General features: G+C 48.2%; 1 protein-coding gene across 1 annotated transcript in view; it reads right to left on the reverse strand.

Annotated features, from left to right (window-relative positions):
- CUL4A (cullin 4A) overlaps positions 1-10,811 on the reverse strand; it is a 101,356-nt gene extending 90,545 nt beyond the window's left edge. Inside the window, exons 1-2 of the mRNA XM_065397435.1 lie at positions 10,658-10,811; positions 8,831-8,946 (exon numbers count right to left, since the gene is read on the reverse strand). Of these exons, the coding sequence (XP_065253507.1) occupies positions 8,831-8,946; positions 10,658-10,811 (270 nt within the window). The remainder of the gene's footprint in view (positions 1-8,830; positions 8,947-10,657) is intronic.
- Positions 10,812-12,497: the final 1,686 nt, after the last annotated feature.

A 12,497-nucleotide genomic window follows, 5' to 3' on the forward strand; every position in this document is an offset into this window, starting at 1 on the left:
ACCATGTTTCTGTGGGATAGAAAGAAATTTAGATATAAAATAAAATTAATATAATGAAGTAGTTGAGAGGTATCTTTTATTGGACCAAATTCAGTTGATGGTGAGAGAGAGACAAGCTTTCAAACTCTGTGCAAGTTTGAAAGCTTGTCTCTCTCTCTCACCATCAACTGAATTTGGTCCAATAAAAGAAATTAGCTCAGCCACCTTATCTCTCTAAATTAGTTTTAACAATTTTAAGTAAGATCTGTAGAAAGTTTTACCAAGTGGTTATTTAAATTTTTTAAGTTCACTTATCCAAAATTATAGGTGTACACGAAAGGAAAAATTTTGAAGAAGAGAATGATTTATAACTCTTTTGGACTGTAGTAACGGAGAGTAGAAAGGGGTCATGCTAGATAAGCCAGTTTCATTCTCCTGGGAAATACCTAACTGGAACGTGGAGCAAAATGGGGGAGAGAAGGTGAGTAGTAGAGAGAGGAACACAAGGGTAAGAAAGGGAAGAAAGTGGTAAGAGTGAACAGCGAGAACAGAGGGAAGATGAGGAGTACAGAGTTTAACAAGAAGTGAAAAATTAAGTAGAAACTAACAGAACTAAAACGGAAAATATAGTGGGGAGTAAAAGGAAAGGAATAAACTAAGGTTAGAAATTTGAGAATAAGAAGAGAAAAACCTGTAAAAGGTTATAGATGACAGTGTGGAATACAGAGGGGAAAAATAAATTTAAAAGATTTCCTCCAATAATTTTAAGTCAAAATGTGTGAAATGAAAGAAAGGACAGGTGAAAATGAAACCAAGAACAAAACAGGTGTGACAGTATGTTTTAAAATGTGATTTCAATGGAAAACACATTTGTGCTGAAGATCACAGTATTTCAGATACAGACGCATGGGTAGCTGAAATCAACAGAAATGAAATATGGAGATCAAGCATCTGTTTTTTATATTTAACTGATAAATGTTGAAAACTAAAGGACAGGGTAGGAAGGATATGGAAGAATGGGAGGAGAATAAATAAGGGGTATATGAAGAGCAGCAACACTGATTACTCCTGGGGAAATTCTGTGCCACTGCTGCGCAGCAAGAAAATGTCCCCTCCCCCCGATATTCTTTGCAGAAAATGCTTTCTGTGGGTGTGACTTTATCTGATTAAAATTGACCATGTAGATCATTGTTGCTACCACTGTTATATAATTACAACAAATCTTGTACAAATTATAGCAAGTAAGGTGTCTATGGAAAGGTTATGATTTGCTGAATATGATTATGCTATTTGTACATATGTATCATTTTTGTATTTGAAGTTATGAGCATTGGCTCTATACTTGGATTTCAAATGTTTGCTCCTGGGTAGCACCCACAAGGTATTTAGCCAGCACATTGTGAAGGAACTATTCAAGTTGAATGGCCAATTAAAAAACACTTAACTCACAATGGAAGACACTTAACTACACTAAGGGCTTGTCTACACTGGCACTTTACAGCGCTGCAACTTTCTCACTCAGAGGTGTGAAAAAACACCCCCGAGCCCAGCAAGTTTCAGCGCTGTAAAGCGCCAGTGTAGACTGTGCTCCCAGCGCTGGTAGCTACGCCCCTTGCGGAGGTGGTTTTTTTTAAGAGCGCTGGGAGAGTTCTCTCCTATCACTCTGCCATGGCTACACAAGCCACGTTAAAGTGCTGCCGCAGCAGCGCTTCAATATTGCCAGTGTAGACTAGCCCTTAGTGGACTTTCCTGCTATGTCTAGGCGAAAACATGCATGGACATGTGACTTGCCCATGTGACTCCAAACACCATCTCGTTACTGTAATTTTCCACAGTGAGAACAATGGGTTTCCCTTCGCTTGTGAGAAGCTATAAAACAGGTGTGGGCAAACTTTTTGGCCCGAGGGCCATATCTGGGTATGGAAATTGTATGGTGAGCCATGAATGCTCAGGAAATTGGTGTTGGGGTGCAGGAGGGGGTGAGGGCTCTGGCTGGGGGTGCAGGCTCTGGGGTTGGGCCAGAAATGAGGAGTTCAGGGTGTGGGAGGGGACTCCAGTCTGGGGCAGGGGATTGGGGTGAGGGAGAGGGATTAGGGCTGGGGCAAAAGATTGGGGTACGGGAGGGGGTCAGTGGTGCAGGCTCCGAGTGGCGCTTACCTCAAGCAGCTCTTGGAAGCAGCAGCATGTCCCCCTCCAGCTCCTATGTGGAGGTGTGGCCAAGTGGCTTTGCACACTGCCCCATCCGTAGGTGCTGCCCCTGCAGTTCCCATTAGCCGCAGTTCCCGGCCAATGGGAGTTGTGAGGGTGGCGCTTGGGGTGGGGGCAGCACGCGGAGCCCCCTGGCTACCCGTAAACATAGGAGCTGGAGGAGGGACATGCTGCTGCTTCCGGGAGCCTTGGCACACACGGAGCAGTCTCCGATCCCGCTCCCCGGCTGGAGCGCAGGAGCAGGGCAAGCCCCAGACCCCGCTCCCCAGCGGGAACTCAAGGGCCAGATTAAACAGGCTGGAGGGCCGGATGTGGCCCCCGGGGCGTAGTTTGCCCACCTCTGCTATAAAAGGTGCTGGAAACATCTCCATTTTGTCTCTTTCCCGCTCAAACCTCTGGACTATGAACTTATACTAATGAGAGCATTCTAACCAAGGGACTGAGGACCTTCCAATGATTTGGAAGCAACCAGAGACTTAACAAGCCAGCAGTTTATTCCATCACTGCTACAAGCCTGACCCAAGAACTCTGCAATTGTTGTATGTATTTGATTCCTTTAACCAATTTTAACTCACCTTTCATTTTATAAACCTTTAGATTTTAGATACTAACGGATTGGCAACAGCGTGATTATTGGGCAAGATCCAAGTTGTATATTGACCTGGGTATGTGGCTGGTCCTTTGGGATCAGAACAACCCTTTTGTTTGATGAAATTGGCTTTAAAGAACCACTCATCTTTAAGTCTAGTGTCTGGGTGTTGAATCCAGGACTGGAATACTTAAGTAGACTGCTTTTCTGATTTCTTGTTAGCCAGTGTGGTGAAACAGAAGTTTACTTTTGTTGCTGGTTTGGTGTATCTTATGGGAGATTAATCACCAGTTTTGGGGTGTGTCTGCGCTATTTCTCAGCAGTTTGTCCTGAATTTGGTATTCTCAGTTGTGACCAATGGAGGCACGGTGACAGTGGGGAAGAAAAAAGAAGCTGCACCAGTGCTCACTCACCTCTCCCCCGCAGCTCAGCCGTGTCTGTTCAGGCATCCCAGGAGAGGTAAATCACTGGGGGGGGGAAGAGGGCTCTGGGGGTGCCCCGGCCATCCAGGGACGTTAGTCCCAGCTGAGGGTGGGGGGAGGAGGAGGTAGATGGAGATAGAGTTCCCCCTTCCCTGCACAGAGCATCCAGGGCTGGGTCAGATCAAGACCCAGAAACTTCCCCGGTCTGCAGGAAGCTCTGCACTGTAGGGAGAGGGGAGGGCTGGGCGGACAAGGAGAGCAGCTCCCTGTACAGTGACCCCTCCCTCCACCCACACACCAGGGACCATCCCCCACTGAGCCACCGCCCTCCCCCAATCAGGAGTCTTCTGCACACCCCACCACTAAGCCCCCTGAACCCCTTCCCCACCAAGCCTCACCCCCTGCATCAGGAAACCCCTACATCCAGACCTCCCCGCACCCAGAACTCTCCACTGAGCCCCCCTCCACCCAAACCCCAACCCTCACAAGCCTCATCCCCCTGCATCGGTAGCTCCCCACACCCAGAACTCCCAATCAAGCTCCCCCTGCATCAGGATCCCCCCGCACCCAGAACAACCCCACTGAGCCACCCAAACCCACATCCAGCCTCACCCCCTGCATCAGGAGCCCCCCACACCCAGACCACTACTCCACTGAGCACCAACAAGCTGCACCCTGACCTGGTACTCCTGAGGGAATTCTGCACCAAAAAATTTAAAATTTTAAAATTCTGCAAAATTCTGCATATTTTAATTGTCAAAATAACACAAACACAACAACAATATAATCACACCGCTTTCAGTTATGTTGGCAATTTATTTCAAAATACTGGTCAGCAAATAATTGAAAATGGTGTGATTATATTGTGTTATTTTGACAAATAAAATATGCACAATTTTACAGAATTTTAAAATATTGTGCACGGAATTTTTAATTTTTTGGCGCAGAATTCCCTCAGGAGTAACTGATTGCTGGGCAGTAATGGAGCAACTACTTTACCTCCACACACAGTCCTCTGAAAAAAATGCATATTTTACAAATTTCTAATTGGACCAACAGCACAGAGAAAGCTATTATTTTCCATCCTTTAATAAGATTATAACCACAACATACATAGACACAAAAAGCACCATTGTTAATTAAGCACTGTTACCAAGTGATATGACATGTATACAAGCATCATTAAATAAAGATCTAGTGTATCCAAATGTGTATGCCTCCTAGATCTAGATCACTCTCAAAGTTTAAGGTTTCATCTTACAGACACTGCAGACTATGTAAACCCCTTAGGACAAGTACAGTGAAGGGAAGATAGTACCAGTATAGTTACTGTATCAGCATAATTCTATTTTAAAATTTCATATGCCTACAACCATCAAGAGAGACTTTCTTATAGCCTTTAGAGAGAGAGTTCTTCATCCCATAACACAAATCATTCAATACAGGGACCTGATCCTGCAAACTGTTAATCACACAATTAAGGGTTCTCAGGGTCAGGCAAAAAAGTAGTAAAGACTGGAGGGTGGTGTCTTAAGAGGAAGAATCAGCGTTGTCGTTACTCAGACAAAAATTCTGTAGGTGTGTTAATCAGTGGTATGAACCTTGCTGCAGAATTACGCACTTATCTGAATATTATAGACACGTTATTAAAAACTATGGGTAAGTTTTTTTGGAGTACTGTCTCTCATCCCTAACCATTAGCTAACTAACTATATTGTTTGGGAACTCAGCAATTTCACTCAAATAAACTGGTAACCAGTGCAGTATGTGAAGCACAAGTGCATTATGCTCCCTAAAGAAAGCACTCCAACTCAGCAGCCATATTCTGAACAGGCACAAGTAGAGTGCTCTGCAATGACCCAATCTGGAAGTGACATTGGGGTGGATAACCAAGGGAAGTTTCATATTCAAGAATGATCACAATCTCCTTGCCAAGCATAGTTCCAAGGAAAAATATGTTGGACCATTGCTGATACCTCAAAATTCAGAAGCAACCATGGGTCTGACAAGAGCACCAAGTAACAAGCATGAGTGACAAATGGCACACTAATTATTTCCATCAAGAGGAAAAGGAATTACTTTTATTTCCTCCAACAAACATGTTTTCTGCATTAGACATTCTGTAGACAGAATGCTGCTTAGTTATCTTCTGGAAATGATGAAACAGAGATATATAATTGGTGTCACTTGCACAATAAAGGTACAGTACAGACCCGTTTACGCGCGGATGTCGGGAGTCAAGCCGTCACGACCGCGTGTTAACGGATCACGGGTTAAGAGGGCCATGCTGAAATAAGATATCTATACTGTATATACATGTATAATTATCTAGGATTACATACGTATTCACAGCATCCCAAATACTGCAGGCCTATCTGTTAACGGTGCTTTGCAAGAATATAAATTCAAATGTGTAATCTAATAAAAACATTACTACTACTACACAGGGGTGAAAGTAACTCAGGACACTTACCGGTAAGGGGCGGGGGCAGCTCTGGCCCCCGGAAAGAGCAGGGCCTCAGACGGAAGGGGCGGGATTAGGGGACAGCATCCCCCAGCCAACCCTTCCAGGCTGCCTGGTCCATGCCGCCCGGGGTTCCCATGGCAATTTAAAGGGCCTGGGGCTCTGGACACCGCTGCTGTTGTAGTAGCGGCGTCCGGAGCCCCAGGCCCTTTTAAATCGCCGGCCCCGGGGCAGCTGCTCCCTTTACCCCCTCCCGACCGTCGGCGGCCGAGGGGGGGCAAAAGGGGCAGGGACCTTAAAGCGCTGCAGGGTCCTTTGCTGTGGCAGTGCTTTAATGTTGCTGTGCCCAGCCCCCCCCAGCCCCTCCCCCCTTGTCGGTGGCCCAGCGCTGCCGCGGCAAAGGACCATCCTTAAAGCACTGCTTTTTGCCTCCTGCCCTTTTTGCCTCCCCCATCGGCAGCCCTGCTGGTAGGGTCCCTACCAGCAGGGCTGCCAACGGGGTGGGGGAGAAAGGGGCAGCAATGTTAAAGCGCTGCCGCGGCAGCGCTTTAAGGACGGTCCTTTGCCGCGGCAGTGCTTTAAGGATCCTTAAAGCGCTGCCGCAGCAAATGACTGTCCTTAAAGCGCTGCTGCCCCTTCCCTCCCTCCCCCCCCCATCGGCGGTAAAGACGTACAACATGTTTCCACTCCGCACTTCCTGTCGATTTCTATGTCAGTGAGTTAGTGAGCAAATCTGTAGCACTATATAGCAAGTTCCTGTACCACGTGTTAGTGAGTCTCGCGTGTTAAATAGGTAGCACTGGGAGGCATGGCGCTACCGTGCGTTAAGCGGATTCGCACGTAAACAGATCTGTACTGTAATGCAATCCACGTTGACTCACATATATACAGTGGACCCCTGTTTATCCAGTTTAATTGGGACCAGATCAGATCATCAAAACCCCAGATAAATTGGAGAATGGGAAAATGCGATGCTGCAGCACCATCAAATGGCCACAGGAGAGATCACCCGCTTCTGGCCCTGGATTCCTGGTTGTTCAGTAAATGTGGAGAGCCGTTTAAGGGAGGGTCAGATAATCGGGGTTCTACTGTATTGAGCAGGATGACAGACTAGAACCCCGAGATTCACAATGATACAAGTATTACATGCTGAGTCCTCCAACAGAAAAAAAGAGAAGAGAATGGGGCTCTCAAGAGCAACCCCACCTACCAGCAGTGCCTCATGGTCAGCAGCACTAAATGCTGCCAATAGATTTAAAAGAATCAGCATGGACACTATGGGCTAGATTCACAAAGAAACGTAGGCATGGTGTTGCCTAACTTGTAGATGCCTAAAAAATCACTGGGATTCAAATGCCTGGGCTAAGTGCCTAGTTTCCCTGTACAATGAATGGGATTCAGAGAAGCAAGCATGGTAGGTGGCTCCCCATGTAAGCTAGACGATGGGAGATGCAAAGGAGAGGGCTGTGTCCTAAACCCTGCCCCCCTCAGGGAATCTGGAGCCTAATTCTAGGTAGCAGAGAGGCTCCTCCCTCCACTTGGGATTCTCAGCTGCAAACTCTTTCGGAGTTAGTTTCCGAATAAGGCTACTTATTTACCTGCTGACGTGGCAGGTTCGGCCGTCCTGGGCCAATGGGGGTAGCAAGAAGCGGCGCGGCTTCTCGCCGCCCCCATTGGCCCGGGACGGTGAACTGCGGCCAGCGGGGGCCGCGATCGGCCGAACCTGCCGCGTCAGCAGGTAAATAAACTGGCCCGGCCCGCCAGGGTGCTTACCCTGGCGAGCTGCGTGCCTAACGTTGCCGACCCCTGATCTAGTGAGTGTAACATCTCATTTCAGCATTCAGAACCAGCAGAGTTTGGGAGAGTATGACCACTTATTCGCCTCTCTTTCCCCCATTCTGACCCCTGCCAAAATGCATCCTTCCACAGTCCTCAATATGACTAGCTAGTTAGATGGGCCCTGTCAAGGCTGATTCCCCACTCTGGCACTTTGAGTGCAGAAGGTGGGGGCCCGCAAGGACTCTAAAAATTAATACGTGCCACTCCAGGCTTGTATTAAACTTCCAAGGTTACAGCTTTTCTCTGACCTTGGATGGGTAGATGCTGCCACCACCCAAGTGCAAAACCCCTTTGAGAAGCCAGGAAGACACACTTGGGAATTCCTTCCTGTAGGGTACCCTCAAGCCCTTCCCCTCCCCCCCAATCTGGGGAAGACTGAGAAAGAAAACAAAGGAAATCACATGTTGTCACCAGCTAATTAAACAACATGTGCACAAACCTCTTAGGACACAATATCCAATCCTGTTTTTTAAAAAGATAAATTTATTAAAAACAAAAAGAAAGAAAATACATTTGGAAACGTAGGCTATTGCTAGATTTAAAAAAAACACTTACAAGAATTAAGCATCAAGAATAACCTTCTTGAGGTCCAGCATAACGGTTACAAGCAAAACAAAAGCATTTGGGGTTAGCACAGAGGAGTTCACAAGCCATAAAGAAATAAAAAGAGATAAACCTATTTGTGTCTTCCTAAACATTTCCTGATCTACTTACATATCTGGGGGTTTCAAGTGAGTAGTTTCTAGGTATGATTCAGGTGATTTTTCATACCTGGCCCAAAGCTTCTTACAGCATAGTTGCTCTATTCCCTCTCTCCAGAGAGCAACAGACAGACCGACCAAGGGGAAGTTTTTTCCCCAATTTTAAAAAGTTCTAGCCTTTCCATTGGCTCTTTTAGTCAGGTGCCCACTCCCTTCCTTTCACCTATGTATCACAGAGAGACTTTTTAACACTTTACAGGTAAAGCAAGTAGAGAACAGCTACTAAGAGGGATTTTATAGCTAACTGACTGGCTGTCCATAAAAGGAAGCTGCTACTCCTCCCCCCTTCTCATTTATCACAGGCCCCAATCCTGCTAGCTCTCCATGGACCATCAGAAAGTTCCAAGGACAACATTTGGGGAGCCACTGATCCAGAAAACGGCAAACATACATTAGGAACAGAATACTGACCTAATCGGTAGCCAGATGATACACATTGCAAACACAAAAATCCCATTTACATTTAAATGTTTATAACAATGAAAATCCCAAAGCAATCAGTATTATGCTCTACCACTTTCCTAGTTTAAAACAAACAAACAAAAACCCACAAAATCTTGACTCTTACCTGGTAGAGCTCTTCAAGGTTGTATTTAATGGAGGTGCTACTTTGTATAGCTCTCACTGCTTCATCAAGCTTCTGCCATGTGTCCTGTGTGTAATTATCAGGCAATTTAGGTCTTTCTGTAAAACCAGATACAAGTAAGTAGAAACTGAACCCGCAATACAAGATTACTTATAGCTATATATTTTAAAATATTTTTGGAATAATTTAATAAAGTGAAAGACACATTGGATTTCACTTCACACTTTAAGCTTGATTTTTTTTTTTAAATAAAGAAATATTTGTAATACCATATAATATGGCAAAAGCCACTAAGTGCCATTTTTATCTCTGAATCGTGGCATACAAAGGCCCTGCTCCTGCAAGAAACTTCACATGGGCTGTCCCTCTTCACATGCAAAGATCCCTACTAAAATATCTGCCCAGACAGAGCAGCTTGCATGATCCTGGACAAAATTTGTAAAACATGTGCAAGGGTACTATCTCAGAATGCACTCAAGAAGTAAGTGTTGCAATTTACGGTTTTTTATTTAATAAAGCTTAAAAACACATTCCAAACACTAGCAAACTAATGTGGTCTACTGCAACATCTTTGACACCACTCTAGTTTCAACACTATCTATAATAGATTTATTTTCTATATATTCTTTAAAGAGTAACTGACCACTAAACCATTGTTGTACATTATCTTAACTACACTGTGTGTAATAGAACTTTTTACACATAACATATATTTTATTACAGAACATGCTGTTTACTGAAACATTAGAAAAGTCTGCAACACAAACTGTTGTCTATATAGAAACTGCATCACTTAGTTGAGATGAGGAAAGGGAATACTAAAGCAGTACAGATGCCAGACACAGGACTGGTTAGACAGGGGAGTTGGGTTCTGCTGCCAACTACACCACTGATGTGCTGCGTGATCATGGAGAAATCACTACACTTCTTTATGCCTCATTTCCCCTATCTGTAAAACAGTGGTGCTAATACTCAATGGTGCTGGAACTAAAGGTGCTGGGGGTGCTGCTGCACCCCTCGCTTGAAGTAATAATAACAAACACCAAATACATGGTTTCTATCATCAGCACCCCCAGTAGAAAAACTGTTCCAGCACCCCAGTAATATTGGCCTGTCTTTGAGACCTACAGATGAGAGCTACACTAGGGACCCTGTGCTCAGAACTTCACATATGTAAGTAAGCTGAATTAACTTCCTTGGGGCTGGAGGATCAGGCCCCTGTTTGCCAAAAAAAGTGACTGGCTATACAGTGAACAGACTAGCTGAGTAAGGGCCCTTGTAGCTGTTGAGGGAGGCACTGAGAGCAAGTTAGCCGAGTTAAGGCCTTTTCACGGTCCCTTTCCAGAGCAAACCCAGCCTGGCACGTATCTCTTGGTGAGGAAGGAACTGGAGCAGACCCCACACATGACCAGAGGAGCGGCGCTGGCGGCTGGGCAGGGGCTGCCCTCATGGGGTGCAGGGTGTACCATGCGCCCCTGGAGCTCGGCCTGGAGAGCGGTCCAGAGGCTACACTGACCCCCCAACCACAGGGCAGGGTCCTCGGGCGGCCGCTCCCCACCCTGCCCTGCCTGACACTGTTCGCAGTAGCAACAGCCCGCAGTCAGGGCCCCTCCCAGCCGGGCCCAGCGGCCTCCCTCTCCGGGGAAGGGGCGGAGGCAGCAGGGCCAAGAGTAAAGTAAACTCAGGTCAGGAAAGGGCCGCGGGGTCCAGTGGCTGCGGCCGGCGGGGCTGGGGGGGAAACACGGGACGCTTCGAGCCGCCGCCAGGCGCTGGGGACTCGCCCGCCCCCGGCCCGCACCCCCGGCCCACCTCTGAAGTTCTTGATCACGAGCTTCTTGGAGGTGGCGGCGGCGCCCCCGGCCCGGGCTCCCGCGGCCGCCGCCAGCGAGGCGGGCTTGGTGAGCCCGTTGGTGTGTCCCACCAGGGCCGACAGGTGCGGTTTCTTCTGCGGCTCGCCGGCCATGGCCGCCCCCTTCGTGCCGGAGCTCGGCTCCCGCCCCCCCGTGCCCGGCCGCCTGCTGGGAGCGGCTGCTGCTCTGTCCGGCGGGCGGAGAGTCACCGCCAGCCCGGCCTCCCCCCGCGGCGCCCCGGCTCCGGGGGCCCCATCAACCCCGCCCCGCGGAGAGGGGGAGGGGGACAGGCCGTCACCCGGCCGCGGCTGCAGCCGGCTCCGCCGTGTAGGCAGCGCGGCCTCGCTCACAAGATGGCTCCCGAGAGCGGGGCTGGCGCTGCTGCCGCGCCGGACGCGGGGGGTTGAAGCGCCTGCGGGGCGGCCCCGGCCAGCCTCGGGCCCCTCCCTGGGGCAGGAGAGCGGCGGCTCAGCTCCCCGGCCCGCGGGGGTAACCGGGAGAAGGCGCCGCTCGGCTCCCTCCAGAGGCTGAGCAAGAAAGTGAAGCGGCCTCAGTCTGGGGCCAGGGGGGCCGAGACGAACAGGGTGAGCAGCGCGGGATCCCCCGTGAGGTGAGGGTCTGTCTCTGGCCCGTCTCCCCGGAGCTAGAGGGGCTTGTTTTCCAGCCGGGCTCGTTCAGTCACGTTAACGTCACATTACTGAGGAGCTCCATGGCCTTAACTGACTACGTGCTTCAGCCTCTCCATTATTTTGCTATTATATTAAACTAACGCCATTGGAAATCCCAACTTTTGCCCAAGGCTTTGTCTTCTCTGCGAACGTGTGTAGTTTTCACACTGAGATAGGCACCTACCCAGGGACAAAATTCTAGTGGAGACAAGACACTAATTTTTACCTCTCTGTAGCCAGAGGTGGATTACAGTTTTCTGGGGCCCTGGGCCAGAGCAAGTGGGGGCCCCTCCCCCCCATCCTCCCTGTGCTCCTGCTGGGGAGCAGGGTCAGGGCATGGGGACAGGAGCACCAGGCAGAGTGGGCATGCCCCAGTACCCCGACCCTGCTCCTTGGCAAGAGTGCCCGATGGAGCGGGTGGGTGCACTCGATTTTCCAGGGCCCCCCCAGTTGGCTGGGGCCTCTGGGCACGGACCCCATTGGCCAAGGGGCTAATCTGCCACTGTTTGTAGTGGCGGTCAACCCAGGTGTGTGTGTGTGTGGGGGGGGGGATAGTGTTGCCCTTGAGGAGCTACAATCATGGTGGAATCTACCAGTGGCTTGTTTCTGCTCAACCTTTATGTCAAGATAGATATCTCGGGTAACTATGTAACATCACACATCTTCTTACAAAGAAAACAGGCCAAGACCGTAAAAGTTTATACCTGAACACAAAGCCCAACATTTCCTGGTGTTCCTAGTTTCCTCTTCCCAGCCCAAAACACAGCCTTATTTTCAGAGCAATGAACATTAACCACTAAATTAAATGGTGCCTCTGACAAGAAGGGTCCAGGGCTTCATTAGCTGTTTTTAACTTCCCATTCTTGCTATGGTTGCAGCAGCTCCAACGGTGGTAAATGTCATTAGAAGGACAGGTGTTGACCAGCCTCATGTCATCTAAATCTACTCAGAGCAGCTCTAGACAGTACCCTGTTTAAAATCAGTACTCCTACCATAGAAGAAGCTGTACTAGTAGTAACAGAGAGAATTGGACATAAGTTTTTTTTCATGTTAATGATCACTTGTAAAATTTTTGACCCAAATGTGCCATTAAGAACATAGAGAGCGAGAAGGTGGATGAATAGGTAATAT

Source organism: Emys orbicularis, chromosome 1, assembly GCF_028017835.1.
Source record: "Emys orbicularis isolate rEmyOrb1 chromosome 1, rEmyOrb1.hap1, whole genome shotgun sequence".
Taxonomy (NCBI): Eukaryota; Metazoa; Chordata; order Testudines; family Emydidae; genus Emys; species Emys orbicularis.